Source organism: Condylura cristata, unplaced genomic scaffold (genome assembly GCF_000260355.1).
Source record: "Condylura cristata isolate star-nosed mole 26May11 unplaced genomic scaffold, ConCri1.0 scaffold00005, whole genome shotgun sequence".
NCBI lineage: Eukaryota > Metazoa > Chordata > Mammalia > Eulipotyphla > Talpidae > Condylura > Condylura cristata.
In genome coordinates, this window is record NW_004567106.1 from 35,365,837 (window position 1) to 35,390,079 (window position 24,243).

General features: G+C 35.9%; 1 protein-coding gene across 1 annotated transcript in view; it reads left to right on the top strand.

Moving 5' to 3' along the window:
* Positions 1-311: 311 nt before the first annotated feature.
* Positions 312-24,243, top strand: part of ABCB1 (ATP-binding cassette, sub-family B (MDR/TAP), member 1) — a 69,086-nt gene continuing 45,154 nt past the window's right edge. Inside the window, exons 1-7 of the mRNA XM_012720967.1 lie at positions 312-637; positions 1,200-1,270; positions 5,681-5,729; positions 15,283-15,451; positions 21,216-21,264; positions 23,221-23,412; positions 23,815-23,986. Of these exons, the coding sequence (XP_012576421.1) occupies positions 1,206-1,270; positions 5,681-5,729; positions 15,283-15,451; positions 21,216-21,264; positions 23,221-23,412; positions 23,815-23,986 (696 nt within the window). The 5' untranslated portion in view covers positions 312-637; positions 1,200-1,205. The remainder of the gene's footprint in view (positions 638-1,199; positions 1,271-5,680; positions 5,730-15,282; positions 15,452-21,215; positions 21,265-23,220; positions 23,413-23,814; positions 23,987-24,243) is intronic.

The window sequence follows — 24,243 nt, forward strand, 5'->3', positions numbered from 1 at the left end:
GTAAGTATGTATGGGGGCGGGGGGGGGGAAACAGTATACACAGGACATGCTATTATCTCCGGTTTCAGGCATCCACAGGGAGTCTGAAAAAGGAGAGCAGGAAGTTGTTTTATTAACCGTATTAAATGTGATGTCAGAGAAAGTTTCCATTATCTTCTTCTGAGGTACGGTGCCAATTGTATACCTATATATCTATACACACACCTATTTTACAGATATGGAGACTTAAGTAGAACATGCAGAGACTTAACTGTTTATATACATTAGTCTATGATGACTCAGCTCATACTCATTTCTCAACTTGCCTTTTTGCTGAGCCGCAACAGAAGCCAGGACATTCCTCCTGAAAACTCAGCCTGTTTCGTAACTAGTCGTGCAATCAGCTCTTAATAGAGCCAGGCCGTAGCAAAGCCTAGTGGTCAGCTGATTGGCGGGGTAGGCGGGTTCCGGGTGTGGGCGCCGCACTCGCACCTTACTGGGTTCGGCGCCGCAGGCAGCGAGGGCTCATTCGAACAGCGTCTCCTCAGGCTCAAAGAAGCCGAGGCCGCTGGGGACAGCCTGCTGGTCTTTCCTTTGAAACTTTGAATCTCTTCTCCCAAAATCCACCTCTCGGTGAACATTCGAGGGAAAGCCAGAGGTAGGGGCGCGCCAGGCTGGGGACTATTTGGGGACAGTTCGCAGGAAGGGTCCGACTCTAGTTTTCCGAATTTGGTCCCGATGGGAGAAGGGATAGGCAGGGAGTAAAGGGGTGAGTCGCCTTGGCAAGTCCCTGGGGACCAAGTGGGGTGAGAACTGAGTCGCTTGGGGAGTTCCTAAAGTACCCTCTTCCTCTAGAATTTTCCGCGCTAGTACTGGATTTTGCTGCCTTGAGCAGATGGAGCGGGTCGAGAACAGAAAACCGGTTTCTGAGCCCGAGGGCGGGTGGACGGAGGAAGCATCTTCTGTGGCCAGAGGAACTTTGAGCCGGAGCCGCAGCGACCGGGGCAAAGTCCTGAAGGCGCGGTTCCCAGCTGCTCGGCACGCGAGGCCAGACCCGAGCCCCGCGCGCAGGCAGACCCTGGGCCACTACAGCCGAAACCGCTAGGGCGTCTGCAAGCAGCACGGTCCTCCACCCCCCGCCCGCCCGGAGCGGGAAAACGGTCTCACCGCTGCCTCCTGCGGGTCAAGCAATTGGTTGATCAGCTGTGGTTTCTCCTCAGGTCACCATGGATCTTGAAGGAGGCCGCAATGAAAAAGCAGAGAAGAAATTCCTGCAAATGGGCAAAAAAAGGTAGCCAGTTTGTTTCACTTTCATATTTTACAGGCTTGAAAGATTTAGGCTCTCTCCAGCTCTGAAGTAAGTGTAGAAGTTGTTGATGATTTTGTTCTTAAACGCAAGAGGTTGCATTGCAGAAATGCGCTAGCTGGGTTGAGCACAGCATTTATCTTCTCTCCACCTTAGTTAGCTCTTCCTCAACATTATTCGCCTCAGACCAGTCCTCATGTCCTTTTCTGTGTTTTATAATCTTGTGTCTTAAAGAAAGTTTGAGCGTCTACGAGCCTGAACCCAGAGCTACTTGATCTCAGCTCTGTGGTAGGTCTTGCTTCCTGTCAAATAACCACATAAACATTATGTGTTTGTGTCATGGAAGATGGAACTGATGGCCCAAACCACGTTTAGGTATTATTATTTTTTAATTGATGAGAATCTGGCCAATACAGTGGAAATTCTGAAAAGAAGACAACAGGTCTGAAAATGCCTGGGACGGTGGGAAATTTACTGATTATATCTAACATAGGCAAAGTGTCTATATATATTTAAGTAAATTTTGATTATAATATCATATCTACACAGAAAAAAATGTTAACTTTCGCCAATAGGTTCATTGTTAGTAGTAAATTGCAATATTAATTGTAACAAAACAAATTAGTACATGTATTAATAGAATCAGAAATCATGCTTCTCCGTGCAAGAGAAAAGAAATGTAAATGTGAATATCAAATAAGTTTTTAAGAAATAAAGTTAAATTTGAAATGGAAACTTCAATATGAAGACATGATTTTAATAATTTCTGTCCACTGAAGGGGACAAAAGCACTAAACTCACGTCATAGCAGATCTTTATTTCTAACTGCCATTCCTCACTCAAAAGGAATCCACATCCTATAGAGAAATGACTAATTCAAATCTCCCCTGTCACCAGAATACAAAATGCATCTGGAGTACTGTGTCGTGCTGTGGGGTGAGGGGCAGGGATAGGAGGGAAATAAGTAAAGAGGATAAAGAGGATACAGGAATTTGCTTAAGGGGCTACCTGACCAAGTCAGGGACAATTTAAACATCAAAAAGAACAATGACAGCACTAGATATGAAAGACTGAAGTGAATAAAATCCATAAATCCTTAACAAAGTTCTGAAAGGAGAAAAACTAAAAGGGTGGGAGAGGTAGAGAGAACAAAGGAATGATCTTCTGCAGAAAAATGTCAGCTATCATTTGTTATTAATTGGATTCTTTGTTATAATTGGTTCCAGCAAAGATTACTGATGAATCCTATTCAAAGAAAAGGTACATCTAAGAATTACTCACAATTCTTACTAGTCAGAAAAAGAAAAGTGTGCTTTCCAGTAGACTGATTTTGTAGTTAACACTCTCGTCAAGTGGTGGCATCACTCTTGGTGATGTACACTTTAGAAAGTCTCTTCAAAACAGTCCTGTATTCATAGTGGGGTTTTTTTTTTTTTTTTGGTAACAGTTTAAACAAACTGCTAGAAATTAAAACAATTTCCTGCATTAAGCTAAGACAAATATATATACAGCCCCATACAGTTTCATAGATCTTTTCTCCCTCCCCCCATTTATCTGTATTGGTGACAGTGGGTATAAACAGCCTGAAAGTGTATGCATGTACCATAACGTCTAGACTTAATATATTGTGGAGTATCCAATAACCATTATGTAGAATGTAGGTGAGAATTAAAAAGGTTTAATTTCTTAGAAAGAAAATGGAAAAATGGTCTTTTTTAAAAAATAAAGTTATTAGATCATAAAAAAAAGTATATTCACAAAAACATTTTGCAAAAGGTTGACTGATTTCAGCCAATCTGCTAGACTGATCTTGTCCAGGAGAAATGTAATGTGGGCCATAATCATGAGCTTTGATTTTCTAGTAGCAACCAAAAAGGTCAAAGATGTGAAATTAATTTTGAAAATGTATTTTCTGGATCCCTGTATATCCAAAATATTATTTTTCATGTAATTGGAATTATAATTAAATCATTTACATTCTCTTTTTCAAACTAAGTCTTCAAATCTGTTGTGTATTTTATGCTTACTGCTCATCTCAACTTGGACTCATTTTGAAACAGACTTACCCAATATGTGGGACATTTTGTAAAATATCTGTTCCTTCAAAGACTTAACTAGAGGGAAGGGAGCAGGGTAATGGTGGGAAATAGAATATTTCTAGGTTAAAAAAAAAGAGACTAAAGGGACAAAACCACAATGTAATGTATGAACCCTAATTATATCAAAATTCAAAAAAGGAGAAACCTATTAAAAACAATCTTATAAAAATGAATGTGGATTAAATATCAAAATTGTTATTTTGTTGGCTGTCATAATAGTAGGGAAACAAAGAATGACATGATTGCAACTTTCAAGTGAGTCAGCAAATTATTAACAATGATAGTATCTGCTTCCTGGTATAGGTAAAGAAAATACGATAAAATTGTTAACAATTGCTGATTCTAAGTGAATTTTAGATGGATAATCATTATTACTATTCCTTGAATTTTTCTGTTTATTTGAAACTTTTATAATAAAACTACATATAAACAAAAAGAAAAAAAGACTTTGTAGAGTGCATTTTAAATATTCTTTTAGTTTTTAAAAAATTAAAAAACCTAAGAACAATGTACCTATGATACAAACACTAAGATGCTGGAGTAAGAGTAAGGGTATGTGGAGGTGAAGAAATTTATTTAAGCTTTCACTTTTCTTCATTTTATTTTTGGTTCTTATCATCCTACAGACTTAAAATAAAAATAGCTTAGTATTTTTTATTAAAAATTGATTTTAATTTTTCCATATGAAGTTATATGTATAATGGGAAAGAAGTATATGACTACTAGTAGGTATAATTCTTGGATAAAAGATCCATTTGGAATATCTGTATTTATAAAAATTCTTCACTGTATTTGTAAAGATTTCTAATGCATGTCATGCTTTTTTAGCACTGTGTTGGAAGCTGATAGAGATTGGTGGTGGATCATATAGTAGGGTTGAATCATTTCCTGGCAGTTCAGTACCTTAGAAATCTGATTATTTTGCTTAAGGGGTGGACTTTTTAGTCTAAAACTTGTCCTTGTTCTTGTTGTGTGTCCTTGGACAAGGTAGTGAACTCTGCTCACAGTTTTCTTATCTATAAAAGGAGGCAAAAATATGCCTGATTTTACAGAGATTGATACTAAATCAGGTCATGTATGGGAATTGTTTGCTTAGTCAGCCCCTAGAACCATATATATTCTCTAGAGTAACAGCAGTTTTAGAGAATGAAAAAGTAAATAACTTAGAGCTAAAACTCAATTGTGTATGACTGCTTTTCTGTTCTCATTTTGGTCCCAGAAATATTAAACCATGTCTTTACTGGGAATAGGGTGGGACCATATATGAAGAGTTGTGTTTGTGTATTTTGTGTGTTTTTAGTTCCACACTTGCTCTTAGCCAAAAGGCCAAGAATTGATGTTGTGTGTTTTTAGTTCCATCTAACAAAGTCAGGGTTCTTTTAAGAAGTTTCTTCAACTCTTTGACCTTCCTTAGTTAAAAAAAAAAAAAAGTACAAAGAAAAAATGAACTTTTTTAACTTGAAAATCTGTAAAAATAATGCAGCTTTTATCTGAAATACATTTTCATTGTTCATATGAAAACATAGGTGCAGAATTTAGTTATGGTTAGTTGCTTTCAAGGTCTCAGTTGTAGTTATATAAAATGAAAAAAGCAAGTTATAGAGATGAATTCATTTGAATCTGGGCTCAAAATAATAATTGGCCTTATGCCTGAGGACAGCTTTTCGACAGTTTACATACCATCTTTTTTGGCCAGGACTTTTCTAGGTTATATTCATTTCCTTAATGGTCCATTCAGGGCTCCAGACATCCTTTCTGAATTAGATTTGCTTAGAGACAATTTAATTAATTTTCCTTTTTGGCTAATTTTAACGTATCTGATGGCCATTATTCTCCATTAGTAAAGGGAATGACTATGGGTAATTAGTAGATAGTAGATAGATAGAATATCTATTGCTAGCATTACTCAGATAATAAAGAGATCAATTTTGAAGAGCATAAGTAATTTTCTAGTTTAAATAAAGACAAAGGATTTGGGGAGTGCTTTTGTTCTAATTGCAAAAGTTAAGTATGTATGCATTCATAATAGAAAATTAGGAAATATCGAAGGTCCAATAAAGAAAAGATTTTGATAGAAATCTCAATACCCATGTGACCATAGATGTAGGTTTTCTAAGCTACATGTAAATATATTTAAACTTCATAAATGGGATTATACTAATAACCTGATTTTTAATTGAATGATGTGTTACAGACTTATTTGTCATGTTCTTAAATATAAGCTCTATGTTGATTTGTTTATTTAAAAATGTATGTAATTTTTAAACTTTTGTGTAATCCAATTGCTGTTTTTCAGTAAAAAAGATAAGGGAGAAAAGAAACCAACTGTCAGTACATTTGCAATGGTGAGTTCATATTTTTTCAGTATTCCAAATGCTTTGGAAATTTGAGTTATCTAGAAAAGAGATTTTTTCATCTGGTCTCATATTTTCTTGCACAGTAGTATTATGGCAAGGTAAAATTAATTGGTTTGATTTTGTTTGTTTTCAGGGGAATGCTCATTACACTTCCCATATAAATTGAATCTTTTGACTTAGATCTGTTTTCTCCTAACTAGTTATGTTGCCAATGAGCTGGTATCTGTACAAGTGCTTCTGCCAGTGATGGCCTCAGTCCTCCTAATCGAAGTAAACTCTTGGAAGGTGACTTAAAAGGGTACAGTATTTTATATTGCCAGTGGCTCTGGACTCCTGGTAGGTTTGAGGTCAAAATCTCAGGCATTCATATAATAAAAATTAGTAGTAAATTATTTATTACTGTGGCCCTCCCTGGTGGCACAGCGGGTTAAAGCACAGCACTGAGAATATAAAGCCGCTTCTGCATGAGTTCGATTACTGCCTGCCCCGGAGGTGACCACATGGTGTGGCAGACCTCTCCTGATCCGCCCGCTGCTCCCCTCAGCAGTGTACTTCGTCAATCTGCCTGTTCTGTTCCCCACTCTATCTCTGGTGAAGCCTCTCACCGCCCCTGAGCCTCTGGCCTGTACCCCAGTTCTGTATGCACAAATAAATAAATCTTTAAAAAAAAAATTATTTATTACTGTGACTTACTATATGTTGGTATTCCTCTGTGCTGACTAGTCAACATCTAGAGTTAGAAAACCTTAATATAATTCTTTTAATATTATTCTTTAACTCATTTTCTGGTTGCAAGAAAAACTTCGAAGCTTTTCTTTAATCACTCTTGGAATTAGATATTTTATAGGTATGACTGGTTGATGGTCTCTGTCTGGATTCTACTTTTTCTCTACGTGTTCACACTAAGTTGAACTCTGGCTATGGAAATTGAAATTCTACTGCACCAGTTAAATCTTGTACTGTATAGTTTATAATAACACACCAGACATTTATTAAACATGGGGGTATAGATCCATGTAAAATGAATATAGTAAGTTATATGTAAAAATACTATTGGGAGAGGTAATGTTACAGGTCACCCAGCAAACAGGACTGGACCACCTGTCTGCGGGGCCTCACCCACACGTTTAAAATTCAGTTATACTGCAGGCACACACAAAAGGGTCAAAATGGATTTATTTACAAAAAGGGGAAAAGAAAAAGAAACAACTGGACTAACTGGCTCTGCCGACTTGGAGCTCTGGAAACAAACTAAAACCCTGAGTCACGCTGTCCGGCGAGCCGTTTCTCCAGCGAGAGCACAAGAGATGAAATGGTGCCCTATTTATCTCCCAATGTCCAGAATTCCTGCTTAGCTCCGCCCTTGGGTTCTCATAGTTCTCTTCCTGGTACTGCTGGGAGTTGTAGTTTTCAATCACTGGAGTAGGGGATGGAGTCCATAAGACTGCAGAGTTCCTTTAGGACATCCTTCCCCTTAACAGTTAGTAGAGGGAACACTTGTCTGACTTTTATACAGAGGGCTCTGTTGTTATCTTAGTGATCTTTGCTCTGTTGTTATCTTATGTGATCTTTAGCTCCCTGCAGGATAGTTGCTTTGGCTGTAGTACATGAGACTTTTTGTTTTATTACCATCGTCTTTGAAATTTTGGGGAGATGAGACTGTACTGTTAAATCATTCTTAAGATTACTTCAGTGACCAAGTGACAGCTATCGTTTGTTTAATATTTCATTCTTATATTCGTGTATTGAAAGCTTTTATCTTAAAGTAGCATTTATTACCAAGCTTTAATATTAATTCAGTCTTTTGAGACCAAAACTCTTCACCTTTTGTTATCTTTGTAGCTTAAATTTTTTTTTTTTAGATTTATTTATTCATCTAGAACTGGGGTACAGCCCAGAGATGTGGAGGGTGATAGGATTTACCAGAGACAGAGTGGAGAGCAGAAGAGTGGAGAGCCGAACAGGCAGATCGAGGAAGTACACTGCTGAGTGGAGCAGTGGGCAGGTCAGGAGAGGTCTGCCATGCCATGTGGATCTCCTCCAGGGCAGGCAGGAATCGAACCATGTGGAAGGGGCTTAAGCTTCTTAGTGCAGTGCTTTAACCCGCTGTGCCACCAGGGAGGGCCAGTAGCTTAAAATTTTATTTTTACTTTTTTAATTTGTCTTGACCCATGTTTAAAAACCTTTAAGACACTTTTAAAATTCAGAAATTTTACATAAAATTTGGATTTCTGACTTTTAGAAAAAGTCAATCTGGCAAAAATTGTCAAAAGCCAAGTATAAAATACTGATTTACAATACCAGAACACTTAAGTTTGTCTGTTTTTTTCCTCATGACATTTCTGACATGTGTGGGTTTTTACATACCAAGCAATTCTCCAATTCTCTGCAAACAGCAGTGGAATGTCCTATATATAACAATGTCCAGCTAAGACAAAAAAAAAATCATGTAAGGGAGGTTTCCAAAAACCCCAGATGTGACAGTGTACTAGGAGGATTATAGAACTCGTTATCACATTCATGACAGACTTCTTATGCAAAAGGATACAAACCAAAATGGAAGAAGGCACATAAGAAATCCAGGAGGAACCAGATACAGATGAGCTCCCAGACTGTTCTGTCCATAGAGTCACACTTAATTCCCTCAGCAACAAGTTGTGATGACATGAATGAAATGCTGTCCTGTAGAGATGCCCCCTGGAAATTCTAAAGGCTTTTACTTTGCGCTGGTCATTAGGCACAGACTATACCAAAATCCAGACTCACACAGGAAAGCAGGTGGTCAGCATTACATAGTTTGCCGCTTCTATATGTTAGGGTGTTGGTAACCCTCTCAAAACCCAAGTGTAGATTCCAGCCAGTGGCTAACCTTGAAGGCAGACCTTTCTAAACATAGCAGTTTCAGACTTTCAGTGTTAGCTGTTTTCTGCATGCCTCCCCTGTTAACTAATTTCTAATATGAGATTTTCTAGTGTTTGTGACAAAGTGATGAAAGTAGATTCGAATATTTCTACTAGTCTTTATATTATTTGTATCAAAAGTTGTTTCGACATAATCAGAAAAAAAAAGAAGTAGAAAAAAAAACCTGAAGCAAGTGAGAAAATGGAACAAATAGAAATAAGAGCAGGAAAACTAGAGTTGGCCTGCAGTTCCTTTACAAAGCACTCCTTAAAAATGATGCCATTTTGGAAGGCTTGTGCTTTGAGCTTTTTTTTTTTTAACTTAATGAATCTTTGTTTGTTTTATAACAGATAATAGTAATATAAAGTGCTTCTTATATATCAAGCATATGTATTATTTACCTTAATCCTCACAGCTACTCTGTGATGTGGAAACTTGTATTATCCTATGCACCAGATGAACAAACAGACTCAGACAAGCACTGCATTTAGTCTCAGGGCCAGATAACTAGTAGGAAGACACACCTAGAATTTTCCCAAGATCTGCTTAGAGAAAGCCAGAGCTTTATCATTTATTTTATGCTTGGTTAAACTTCTATTTGCAGTTATTGATGAGTCATTTGTTGATGCTATTATCTTCTGACCACCTGGTCATTCCTAGGCATTGAAGACTTTATTGCCTAGATCAGTATTTCTCCCTTTCTACTTTTATGATGTTATATGGACATGACTCTTTGATCTTCACACATACAATAATCTCAACCTCTCTTTCACCCCAGTCATACACTCATATACTCACATCCTGGATGTTGCTTTTTGAAACTGTTCTGTCACCAAAGTGACTAACTCAAGGAGTCAGCTTGAAATAGCCTGTATTGGAGAACTGAATTCTCTCTTCAATCTACTCACTGTTCTCTCTGAATCTTAAATCTACAGACCCATCTATTTTCCATCAACCCCCTTCTTATATTCATTCTTTTTTTATCCAGCTTAAAGAAATAGCGATCATTTTCATTATTCTCTCACCCAAACAATAAACTTCATTTCACCTGTCATTTATCCCACACAGCCCAGGCAAAATTTCTATCTGCTTTCTTCTTCCCTAAATAACCCTCTCATTGGTGCTGGAGTAAAACCTAACAATAGTGTTATTCCTCATAGAGATCTTACTCTTCTACACTTTAAATCTCCCACTACTTCTCCTCCCTATCCCTCTTCTTTCACTTTTGGTGTAAGACCTCTCCTTTTAAGTCACAACATGGAAACCACTTGACAAAAGTTTTTCAGCTCCTTTCTCCCCATCTATAAACCTGCCTGTACCTGGATGAGTTCCCTCCTCTTTCTCTCCTTTTACAACAGAGAAAACATCTGGTTTTTAAAACTAATCACCATATCCCGTTTCTTCTCAAGGGCCTTATTTGTTATTATCCTTCTTTCTCCTCACCCTCTCAACTGGGTCTTTTCTATTGGTATTTACATGTCAGGCATCATTAATTTCATTAATGCCTCCTTTAAAGTTATCCTCTTCTAGCTTGCTTCACTCCAAGGGGTGTCCTTTGTTTCAGTTTCACGTTGGCATATTATTTGGTTTCTGTTTTTGCTACTCATGTAATTCAGGGGAAATGTTTTGATTCTCTATCTTTATATGGCACTTAACCTGCCCATCATATTTTTTCTTCTCTTTGCATCTGTGATGAAATAGTTTGATAAATTTCTTCCTAATTCTCTGCTTGTTTATTTTTTTAAATTTTCTTTGCTTCTTCTTTGCCTGTGAAGTTAGAGTTCTTCAACCTGTTTTCCCAGAAGTGTGTGATAGTGCTGGTTTCTAGCTAATTTCACACACACACATTCCATTTTTTTCCATGCAAAATCCCTTCCTCATTTGAGTTTAATCTTGAACAATTATAATATTTTTATTTGTTTTTAGTCATGTCCTCTACCAATTTTCAGTTACTTTTGCTCCTTTATTGAGGATTCTGATATCTGATAGTTCCTACTTCATTTGTTTATGCTTTGATTAGTCTTTTTGTTAACCATATTAATGAATCCTAAGCTCAACATTCTTTAACTTATTTTCCAAGAACCTTCACCCTTACTCTACTTTGGTATATTATATTTGTACTTTGGCCTCATCATCTAGTGGACTCCCATATATGATCAGCCCAAATGTATCATTCTTCAGCCCTCTTGCTTGGCCAGTCTGCCTTATTGTGACCCTCTCCTTCCACCCCAACCCCTGACCAACACACACACTATATGCTGATTTCCTATTGTTGCTGCAACAAAATACCACAGACTTAGTCACTTGGAACTTTATACAAATATGACATTATAATTCTGAGACCAAAAATCTTACTGGGCTAAAATGAAAGTGTCAGCAGTACTGAATTTCTTCTGGAGGTTCAAAGAGAAAATCTGTTTCCCTTTTTAGTATCTAGAGGTTGCCTCCCTTCCTAGAATCATGTCTCCCTCCTTGTGTCTGACCTGACCTCTTACTTCAGTGGTTATTTTACCCACTACTGACTCTGACTCTCCTAGTTCCTTCTTTCAGAGATCCTGGTAATTGAATTGGGCCTACTTCATTAATACAGGATAATATCCCCTTCTCAATTTGCTTAACATCTCTTAAAGTCACTTATACCATTAAGGAAATAATGTTGATAGATTTCTGGAATGAGGATGTGGACATGTTGGGAGCGGGTTTATTCTTCCTGCCATACCTGGTCAAGAATTTGCTCTCTCAACTGTTCTTTATTCCTTGTCCCCCTTCTCCAGTTTTTGCTTTTCTAGAAATTATTCTACCCATTGAAACAATAGCAGATCACTTCACTTCCTTAATATCCTTTAATGACTTCCCTTTACACTTAAATGCGCAGCTTAAAGTAGAACCCAAACTCCTTCCTATGGTTAAAAACGGATGTCTGTCTCATTTCTGACTTCACTGCAGACACACAAATTATCTTTTTATATACCACAGGTTAATATCCTTTACGCTGCTCTTGCCACAGTGGAAATTAGATTTGGTCCTTGAGACACACCAAGTTAATAGTCACCCAGGAGCTCTACCACCCTGTGATTTCTTTATATATTTGGCTATTGAGCTCTACCATCATGTGATTTCTTTATATATATGTCTTCTTTCTGAATGTAAGCCCTGAGAGAATAGGATTTTTTAAAATGTTTTCTTTATTGTTATATTTCCTTTTCCCTAGAACAGTACCCAGAAATATAATGTATGTTTAGATTTTTCAATGTATATTGAATATAGCAATTCCCTGTTTTACTATATGCACTGGAATGTAAGTTTTATGAGAACAGGTAGTTCATCTTATTTTCCATTGTCACTCACTTATCTCACTTATAACTAGAAATGTGTCTGTTTCTATTATTAAAAAAAATAATTATCTTTAGAATGTTGAATGAATGAATGAATAAATGAATGTGTGCATTGACTAACTGCACTCTGCAACTGAGGCACTGTGATGTATAGAGAAGTGACCTCTCTTTAGCCTAAACTACTTTCCTGTCAACACCATTCCCTTTGCCTTAGGAAACCCAACCGGAGGCTTTCAGTGCTTATTGGTTGTCTTTCTGTGTGGTTGTGGTTCATCCCCCTCTCTTCTCCCTACTAGCATCTAACCATTTTCCTTTTTTTTTTTTTAAGAGAATCCAGTGGTTTTTTTTTTAAAGATTTATTTATTTATTCATACAGAACTGGGGGACAGGCCAGAGGTGCAGGGGTGGTGAGTCACCACAGTCAGGGTGGGAAGCAGAACAGGCAGATTGACAAGTACACTGCTGAGGAAGCAGCAGGCAAGATGGGAGTCTGCTGTGCCATGAGTCAGTTCCCTGACTGGGGATCAAATTTGTGCAGCAGTGGCTGCAGCTAGCTTTGCAGTGCTGTGCTTTACCCATGAGCCTCCAGTGAGGGCCTGGGAATCCAGTTTTAGTTTATACCTTTGTCTTACATTTAATTTGATGTGTTACAACATTTTTTTTTAACCTTCATTTCCTTCAGTGTAAGTTCATGAAACATCTTTTTAACTTTTGCATTTCTAAAACTAAAAAACTTTACTTACTATCTTGCCTGTTTAATAAAGTAAGTCTCATTTTTATCACATTGTAGTTATGTGAGGCTTGCTGTGTCTTTGTGTATTTCCCTTTTATAAATAAAGAAGCTGAGATGCAAGTTATTAAAGATTTTCTTCCAAAATTTGCCTTACTAATAAGTGATTGAGGTCTCATATTTTACTGGGGCCTTTGTCTGCCCAGCACTATGCTTACCACTTATCTCAAATCTTCTCACCACTTACCTCTAAAAATCAATTTGGCATCATTTTTTTTTTTAAAGATTTATTTATTTATACATACAGAACTGGGGTGTCAGAGATGTGGAGGGTGAGAGGCTTCACCAGAGACAGAGTGGGGAGCAGAACAGGCAGATCAATGAAGTACACTGCTGAGGGGAGCAGCGGGCGGGCCAGGAGAGGTCTGCCATGCCATGTGGTCACCTCCGGGGCAGGCGGGAATCGAACTCATGCGGAAGCGGCTTTTAGATTCTCAGTGCAGTGCTTTAACCCGCTGCGCCACCAGGGAGGGCCAATTTGGCATCATTTTACAAAGAAATCTTAGATTCTAAGCTCTTCAAACATTTTGTTCTTATTTTTGGAAACTTGCTTTTACTGTAGTCAGTCTTGTTCTTTCTAGCCTGATATGAAGAGACATTTGCCTGTTTGAGAATCATCCTGTTTTTGCAAAGTTTGTTATGAAAACTACCAAACATATAGAAAGGCAGAATATTAAGATCTACACTCATATACATGTTACCCACATTTAATAACTAACATTTCAATGCACAGTTTACCTAACTGATAAATTTCCTGTTTTGTATATCTTTTAGTTTACAACTCTCATAAATTTTCCTATGAAACAAAATTTTTCTAGAATACATAATAAATTGTTTTAACAAGTAAGCAGTACTTCTTTGATATTATGTAATCCTGTTTATATTTAAATGTTTTTTACTTATTTTCAAAAACATCTTTTATAGTTGACTTCTTCAAAACAGGTTCCATTCATTATGACACTTGGATATAATATCTGCTGAATCTAGAATTTTTTTTTAATGATACTGACATGTTCAAAAGGTTTTACTACTTGTCCTGTAGCATTCTGAACTGTTTTTATTGCTTTCTTATGGTATCATTTAACATATCTTTCCATATCTTGCATTTTCCCTATGTTGAAAGATAGGTCTAAAGGTTTTATTCCATTCATGTCAAATGTTTTGGTAAGATAATTATATATGAATGCTGTGTACTTCATGTCTCATAGACATTTGGAAACATCAAAGGTCAGGGTATTTTACTTTTTATGATAGATCACTTGTTGATCACTTAGTTAAGATGATGAAAAATCAGATAGCTCCATTTAGAGGGATCTTGGAGGTACCATGGGTTATTTTGTTTTACCGAATATTTATAGCATCCACTGATGTTACCTTGCCTGAGGTTTTAGAAATAATAATTTTCTTTATTCTCTATTTCATCTTCTCATCTCAGTTTTATTTTTTTTATTTTCACCAATTGTTTCTTTGACCAACTTACCTATAAGTATTAATAGCTAAGTGTTGAATAACTAGTACTCCTGAGATTGCACCTCCCTTAAGTAACTATATTTTCTTCCTGTTTTTGCCCCAAGGTTATCAAAAGGAAAAATAGCATGTTATCTCTATTATTTCATCTCCAAATTATTATTAAGCCCACTCACTCTCTAACTTCCTCTATGATCTAATGCTCCTTTGACTTCTGCTATATAAGGTTGTATCACAAACTCAATTCTCTCCATCTGCTTCCTGGATATTTCTAGGATGGACAGTCAAGAAGGACTAAATGAGGTTTCTCTATCTTCTTTCCCCTCTTCCTCCTCAAATCCTTGCCTACTTTGGTGTGTGAACCTATCACAGAGCTCTAAGTTGATTCCTTTTGTGGTGTTCACTTCTCACCATATTTTAGAACAGAAAAGTCTGTCATTCCTTCCTATGACTTGCCTATGATTAAAGAAATAAATGTAACTTCACTGATCAGTCATGACCATATTCTGCATCCTCAGCAGTAATAGGTTTGGGGGTAAACATGCACTTAATTCATTCCTCTCCCCTTTTGTGATTGAGACCTAATTACATTAAATCATTTTACACTTATGTAAATGCTGTGTTGCAGGAGTCACTGACCCAAGCCCCTTTCTTAAAGCAACAAAACCTGTTTCTTCAAACACCTCTGGAAATCAAGATTTTTCTTGTTTGAAAAACCTTTTGATAAAAAGTGGCCTCTGTTCTTGGAAATCAGAGCAAAATAATCTGTATTTCTATTGCCTCATTAAAGACTCATAATTTCCTAGATTATTCCATTCTTCTTATCAGGCCTCGTATAAGAAACAGATTGAATTCTACATGAAATAGGTCAGATCCCAATAGAAAATTCAAATGCCCATTTCCAATTAGGCCATCACAACAGCTTAGCTTGGACTAGGCTGGTAGCAATAGTGGTCTGAGAAATATTTGAATTTTGGATATATTTGGAAAGTAGTGCAAACCCCCATGAAACTATGATAATTGTTACTGTTCTCTGCTTTTCCTCTAGTTTCGCTATTCAAATTGGCTTGATAAGTTATATATGGTGCTGGGGACAGTTGCTGCTGTTATCCATGGAGCTGCACTTCCTCTCATGATGCTGGTTTTTGGAGAAATGACAGATAGCTTTGCAGCTTTACCAGACCAAATGGTAAATTTTACAAATGCATCTAATTCAAGTAAGTATTGAAACATCAAGAAATAGCAATCATTTACTGTGATGCTTGTGAAACCCTTACCAAATATGGATTAAGGGCTGCATATTTAGTGATATGGGAGGTGGATGGGACTGAATTATAGTTAATAATTGTAATGAAGTTGACAAGATAATATAAACAAGTATTAAAAATGTAAGATGGAAGTGCTAACAGAGATAAAAAAGCAAGAGCTCTGTGAAGTCCAGTATATCCCAGAAAGTTGCAGATTTACAGGAGCTTAATCTGGACCCTGAATAATTTTTAGGCCTTGAATTTAAATAGGTATCAGTTATGAGATTTTCTAATAGATAACAAGGCAAGAGAGAAAGGTCAGGATGATTTTACAGTTTTTAGCCTGAGAATGTGGAAGAATGTAGTTACCATCAACTGAGGTGAGAAAGGTGGAGGAAGACTAGATTTGGTCAGTAAACACCAGAGATTTAAATTTTGACATTGTTATAAGTTGAGTTCTTTGGAAAGAGAGGCTAAAATGAAGAAATTAGACCAAAAGAATGTATATGTGTGTGTGTGTGTGTGTGTGTGTGTGTGTGTGTGTGTGATGTGTACATTTTAGAATAGGAAGAACTACCCAAAAGTTAGGAGAAAGTGATGGATAAAGGAAAGAGATTTGTTTGAGTGATGTCCTTGAGAAAGGATGATAGGTAAATGCTCAGGAGGAAGTTCTTTCATTAGGTAGAAGCACAGATAGTACATTCAGAGTAACAGGTGGGAAAGAGACTTATTTGAGTGCCAGTTCCAAAAGATGGGTGGATGAAGAAGTGAGAATCTGAAATTTTCTTCTGATTGATTCAGTTTTCTCAGTGAAGGGGAAAGCAAGACATTTGAAGAAAGGAGGTCTAAAGTAGTTCTCCAGAAGAGTAGCAAAATGAATGGACTATTGAAATAATCTTTGTGTGTCTCTCACTCTTTCTCTATCTCTCTGTCACATACACACACACACACACACACACACACAAACTTTTATTGAGGAGAGCAGATAGCTCCAGGTTTCCAAGTCACCTTTAGATTCAACATAGATTGATTGAAACTAAACCACTCAAAGACTTACCACCCTGTTTACACTCAAGTAGTTAGAATATTGAAAGAACATGTTAGAAAATTCACTTGAGGATACAAAAATAACACTTGTATTTTACAAAGACCCTTCAACTTTTGGACTTTTCAATTACTAAATCATTTCCCTAGAACATTTACATAAATAGCAATATCATTTTGGCATGTTTATGGATTCTTTAATACCTGTCTCTTCTTTGTGATTCTTTTTTTTTTTTTTAACTGTGAGACACAACTACAAGAGTTCTGAAAATGCAGGTAATGAGTTGGACCAGAAATTTTTATAGTATGTTTGAGCTATATAAAATACTTACGCACTGATTATTTTTCTTCATGTCATTCAAAAGCACCTGCCAAAAATGTTGTGCTGGTAGCTTCCTTTTATACCATTTGCCAAAAGGAAGTGCTCATTGCTATTTGAATTCGCTTATTTTTCTGTATTTGGCAACATTATATGCAGTTGAGTCAGTTGTCCACTTTCCATGAGAGAATCAAATTTTTCTGTGCTCTCAGCTAGCTCTGCAGAGCTAGTAAATCTATGTCCATTCTGATCCCATCCACATTGTTATGAAGGCCAGACACATACTTTGTCTAAGAGTATGAAAGGAGTTAGACTTTTCATAATATACACCTCATGTATTACATTCAGGAATAATGACTGAACTCATCCATATTAAAAAGGGAATCTTGGACTGCTAAAACAATTTCCTACTTGCAGTGATGATATGGTCCTTCACTTAGTCCTGTCTCAAGAGCAGACAATCAAATGACTGCCTGAAGTTCACAGAGCCGAATTCCCATGTGCCACAGTAAATTCAGCTAAAATAAAATACACCCATTAGTTTTTTATTACAAACTGCATTACATTTGTAAATATTAGGTCTTCATCACTTAGATATTAGTTGACTCTTACTCTTATAAGGAAATAATTGATCACTTTTAGCAGAAGTAATAACTATTATCTTCTGGCTTGATCTCCTAAACCAGATAATGACCCGTGTCTCTATTCCTTGTCAGCTAACAATTTTACTTCATCTTGGATAGCTTAGTCACATGGTTTCCATTTGGGGCTGTAGTTCATATTTCACTCCTCAACTCTCTCTTCATTCCTCACTCTTCCAATAGAAGGAGTACTTACTTCTGCCACCCTCTTAAGAGGTATTGTTTAATAGAGCATAGGCTCTGGAGTTGTACACTGCCTGTATCTGAGACTCTACTTTTCCCATTTTTTAGTTTTTAGATTTGGAAAATTTCTTCATACATTTATTTTTTTTATAACTTTTGTAAAAAAAAAAGTTAGCAATAGAACCTACTTCAAGGGTTCTATTTAATTTAATTATCATAATTAATTATGATAATTAAATTGCTTCTTTTTTTTAAGACTCACAAAATAAGACCACATTAAAAAGTGAGCAACAGGCCCTCCCTGGTGGCGCAGCGGGTTAAAGCACAACACTAAGAAGCTAAAGCCACTTCCGCATGAGTTCGATTCCCACCTGCCCCGAAGGAAACCACATGGCGTGGCAGACCTCTCCTGACCCGCCCGCTGCTCCCCTCAGCAGTATACTTCGTCGATCTGCCTGTTCTGCTCCCCACTGTCTCTGGTGAATCCTCTCACCCTCCGCATCTCTGGCTTGTATCCCAGTTCTATATGAATAAATAAATAAATCTTAAAAAAATTTAAAAAAAAGTGAGCAACAAATGTTAGTTATGTTGTTATAATAGGAAACTCATGCTTCATGTCCTTCACAAATGAACCTGTGTAACTTGCAATGAAGATATAGTCATTAAATCATTTCATCTTTATAGAACTCTATGGTGCTACCTCAGTTTTTATAATTTTTAACAGCTTAGGATATAACTAAAGCAATTCAGAACTTCTTATATATATGAATAATCAGTATTTTGAAATATTCCAAACAAAATATAAAGTGTAATTTTATGTTTTTAAGTGAATTCTGTGATTTAAGTAAATTTTAGCAAAATGCATTTACCATGTACTACTTTATATACAAATTCTTATATTGACCTTTATGGCACTCTTACCTGACCCCCTCCACCCTCTCAATGTTGCTTCATGTTACTGACTCTGTATAGCTCACCTGCATTAGCTGCCTTCTGCTCTTAGAATACTCATATCTCCTTCACTGCTTTCTCTTAGTAGTGGCATCTTACTCGGTTCTCCCTCAGAAAGAACTTCCACCCCCACCCCACCCCTGTGTCAATGTTGACTCACTGCTTTATGTACCTGATAAAATTGTTACTCTAAAATTGTATTGTTGATTTACTGCTTTACTTGTTTATTGCAACTTCTCAAATGGAGAAAAAGGCAAAAAGGGGAAAAAGAGGAAGTTCCTAGGAAAAACAATCTTAGCCGTTTCAGCACTGTTACCCTATTACATGCATTTTGGGGCCAGAAAGTAATGCACAGACAGTGATGAGATTAGAAAAACTGGTTCTCTTGTTGTAGATTGTATCTCTAAGATCTAGGACATTACATAGCAAACACAAAAGCTGTGTGGAAGAGGGTTTGAAAACTACCTTTACAGTGTAATTTCATTTTATCAGTTGAGAACCCACAAGTGTATCTATTTCACATACTATTTATTCAAACTACTATTAAGTGCTCAATAGTTAAATTTACAACCATACTCATGTATTTGTGTCAGAAATTATGTAATGTATTGTAATCTCAAATGGTGTGGAATCTTTAGTCAGCATGGTGTATACTATTTAGTTGTAGATTCCTTTGAAGTGTTCGTTGGCATTGTTTCTCAGCCTTGGGCTAAAATAAGTGTGAATTATTGTTTGGGTTTAGATAAGGATTTTTTTTTTAAGCAAGGGAATATTTTAATCCTGTAATATCTGATACCGTATATCCACAGTAGGACAGTGATTTGGATGGAGTATTTTGGTGACAGCTCTGCATTTTGTGGTCACTCTGTGAGGCCACTTGGAAGTCTTTGGTATACATTAAGTTGCAGCAGATAAGCAGTTGTGCATTATAGAAACAAAGGTAAAGAAGACATGCTCCAGGTCTCTAGGATTCACATCGATGGATATGTGAAGAAGAGAACCACTCTATTTCTATGTAAACTACCATACATCTATTCCAGTGTTGACTTTGTAAATGGAATCATGTGTAAATTACTATAGAATTCTGTGCGTCATTCTGCCTTTTGACAGAAGGCCATCTCTGAACTCACTCATGTAGGGAGGGATCATTTCCAAGAGAAATTTTGTAATAAAAGATATTCCAAGTAGAAAGAGCAGAATGATAATGGCTCAGAGGAAGAACATTGTCTTTGGTTCTCTAATGCATCTCTTCTCAGCTTAAGGAAAATGTTTTTCTGAGTAAATGGTGAAATTTAGATTTATGAAATTTAAGCAAAATATTTTGTTTTACTCATTATCCTTTTCAGTCACCAGTGACATAGACTTCAAGAACATAAACACCAGAACGAAAATTAGATGCTATTTTCTTTTATTCTGTGGCAGTTCTTTCATAAGAAAGTGACTGCACAATACTGAATAATTGGAATAAAGTGAAAGGTGTGAGAATAAAGAAAACATCTGGAGAATCATTGGTTGATGTTTCAAGCTTGTTATCCTGTCATATGTATATTGTGGCAAGCTTGCAAAGGGACTAATATGATATGTTATGGACCTTGGACTTTATACAGTAGACAGTCATTGAATGTTATGAACAAAAGCAATTTGGTTTTATTTGTGTTTCAGAGATAAAATGTGGTGATGTTATCAGGATCTGATTAAATAAAGACCAGTTAAGATGTCCTTGTTGGCCAAGAGGTTAGGAAAGGTGGGGATCAAAACTACAACCTTAACCATGAAGGAAAGGATTTGAGTAGCTCTAAATAAGAATTAGGGAATCACTAAAGTTGTGGCTATGACTTAAGTCATACAAGGAGTGTGCAGGAATTCTGGACACTTAAGTTATACAAGGAGTGTGCAGAGAGGAAGGAAAACATGAGGAATCAGTGAATAAGACTAAGAGAGCATCATCAAAATGGTGGAATAACCTGGAAAGTGAGGTTCCAGAAGCTGGAGAAGGAATGTGTGGTCAAGAGTCTCAGCAAGTATTTTATAACAAAACAAACAAACAAAAAAGGCTACACTTAAGTGATTTTTTGTCCTGTACTAATAATTTCAGTAATATTTTTATAAATCTGAGTGTTTCTGGCATTTACCAATGAAAAGTGATAGTATTTTTTAAATACTATTCAGATATTCTTCAACTGCTGCGTCAGCAGTAGCCCTTTGATAGCCATAAAAAAATTACTGTACCATCTAATCTCTCTAAGGTCATTCCAGTTTGATGTGAAAGGGTATATAAGGATAGAGTTTTGTGAGTCACAGAGAAGGGATTTTCTAAAATATTTTACTTCAAGTATACCAATATTCTTGTTGACTGCTTCTTAAAAATGTGAGATTTTTTTCTTGCAATAAATGTCATTGAATTTAGTATGTATGTTTGCACAGAGCCAGCAGTGTAGGATTTTAATGCATGTCATATTGCTTGCACGTAATTTAAAAGGACTCTTTTGAAAGTATTTTTTGTAAATTGTTAAATAACTGAAGTTTGATTCACGTTTATATGCTTAAATTTTAATGAAGAACTGAATGACAGTTTTGTGTTTTGTGTTGATCCTAGGTTTTGATTATTCACTGGTCTACGAAAATCTGGAGAAGAACATGACCGTGTAATTAGACATTTTCCTTACTACTGTTAAGCTTTCTGTATCAATCCAAGTGTAGCAATATTTAACATTTTACATTATTTTAATAACAATTCAAGTTTTGGGGAAATCATTGCTATTGTTTGTTTTTCAGGGGCATATAATGATTTTAAAAAAGAATGTGTTGATAAGGTACACTAAATTGAAGTTAAACCTGGATTAGACCTATGTATACATTGGTAAATATAGGATGTCATCTATAGGGAAGTTAGATGAGCTCAAGGTGTCTTCTTAAAATTAGTTAATAATAACATTTGCAATGACTTTGAAATTATTAGTTTTCTTTTTGAATATTTTCAGTTATGATATAAGATTGGTCAGCAGGATATTTTTAGCTCATCATCTAATTCTAAACAATGAAATTAAACATCCCAGAATAAATATAATCACCCTAATCTTAACTCACACAGGAAGTTTTGTTATTGATTTACATATCTTGAAGTTTGCTCCCTAAAGCAGTTTATAGAAGATGTACGAAGGTTAGTTGATCAAAAGATACCAGTTCCACATTATTATAGAAATGACCTGGTAAATTTGAAGAAAATGGAGACACTTGATCATATTTTGAAAAATGAGAAGAAAATACCTCCAGATATTCCTACAGAGGCATGTTTTACATTGACAAAAATGAAAAAATGTATATAATCATCAAATATAAATATATTTTATGTGAATAAGCATAAATATACTTTAAATGTATTAACTGATTGTCAAAACATGAGTTCTATTTGTTGAGTGGGGTTTCTTTTTAACTAACTCTTGCTCTATCATTTCATTTTGATAATAACCATTTCTTACCTATTATCTATAATGTAATAATATCATTATATCTTCCAATAAATATATTAGAAACTGTAAGCTATAGCTCAGGGAAAATATGTATACCAAGTTTCCTGTTGTGTAGAACACTAACCTGTGAACAATATATGTTTTTTTTTTTTTTTTGGTTTTCATTTTCATACCCTTTTTTTATGCCTTTGGCACGGTTCATAGAAACTTTTTTATTTGAAGGTGGCAAGTAATGAACTTTTAAAAATGGGAATATTGGTATCCTATATTTAATTTTAGAATGCTTATCTTCAAACCTTAAAATTAATTCCTTAGCGAAACCCATTGGTTATTAATTTCTTAAATATAAAGATTCAGAGTTAGGAAACAAATTCATTTCTAAATGATAAATGACCTGGTTTCAGAAAATGCATTTTTTTAAATGCTAGAGTATGAACTAGAAGGGTACTATTTGATTCTCACAATTTACGATACTCACAATTGCTAATAGGGCACATGCATTTCATTTTCAGTAATCTCTTGGTATCCCAGATATGCCAGATTAATAATCTCAAAGACTAGGGGAGTCTCTTCTCTTGATCCCACTTTCTGGCAAGTTTTTTTTTTTTTTTTTTTTTTTTATTTCTTTCCACTCACTGGTGTGCTAAAACTATCCAGAATATTCATCAACAGTGACTGAAGAAATGTAAGTAAACAGAACTATGGTGGTTCATCTTACCTAATATTGTATTGTTCTGAGGTACCACTCAAGTCTTTGATATTCCCTGAGTGCTCTCTTTTTTAGCACTCCCCAAGTATATTTCACACAGAACGTTTTATTCTTCCAATCTTCATGAGGCATAGGAAGAATATGTAGCTGTCTATGATTATACAGCATTTAAATAAAGAGCTGGGATTTGGACCAAAATAGAAATCACACTCTTAAGTATTCCATTTCCTTTTGAATTCTATATTGGCAAAGGTCATCTACTGCTGGATACTGACCATCTGCACTATTTGTTATAATCCCTTTTTATTTGTTGAGGATTAAAAGATAGCCAGATAATTGAAAATGGAAGAATGGATGGTTTCTTGGTGTAAGATGCGTTGCTCAGGAAACAGAATATGTGTAGCGTTGTTGTTATTTTGCAGGTATGCCTATTACTACAGTGGGATTGGTGCTGGTGTGCTTGTTGCTGCTTACATTCAGGTTTCATTCTGGTGCCTGGCAGCTGGAAGACAGATATTCAAAATTAGAAAACAATTTTTTCATGCTATAATGCGGCAGGAGATAGGCTGGTTTGATGTGCATGATGTTGGGGAGCTAAACACAAGGCTCACAGAGTAAGTACCTAGCTTTATGTTTAATCCAGATGTGATTTTTACCAAAATGGAAAGGATGACATTAGCACTCAAGAAATTGTGGGATTCAGTTCCTTCTGAATAGATACCAGGTCATGTGCATATTTTATTCTCACTACTCTACATAAGCATGAGGGAACCTGCATAATTAACACTGCATGAGGTCTGGACTGGCCAGACAAGAAATCCCCTGAGAGTGTGCAATAGAACCACAGTGTGATACCTTCTGGGGAAAGTCCCAAATAAGATTATAGTTATAAAGTGATTTACCCCATGCTCAAAAACAAACACTAAAAACAATCTAAAGAAACAAACATGTTGGATTCAGAAGGAAAGTTCTTTGTTCACAATTCTGATATTTATTTCTAACAATTTTTTTTTTAGTGATGTCTCCAAAATTAATGAAGGAATTGGTGACAAAATTGCAATGTTTTTTCAGTCAATAGCGACGTTTTTCACTGGTTTTATAATAGGATTTACACGTGGTTGGAAGCTAACCCTTGTGATTTTGGCCATTAGTCCTGTTCTTGGGGTCTCAGCTGCTGTTTGGGCAAAGGTAGGTGAAACTTATGAATCCAGAGTTTAATCTGTTTCCACCCCAACTCCACAGTTAAAGGCTGTCTTTACCCCATGATTACTCTAGCTTGGGATGATACTTGGTTTTAAATCTTTTCAAAAATAGGTATGCATTTATTTCATACTTACTATTACTGACTGATTTAAAATTTCTATTAACTTTAAAATTTTGTCAACATAGTAAATGGTCCTGTGTTTATAAATATATAAATTCAGTAGTATGATAATTTTTTAATG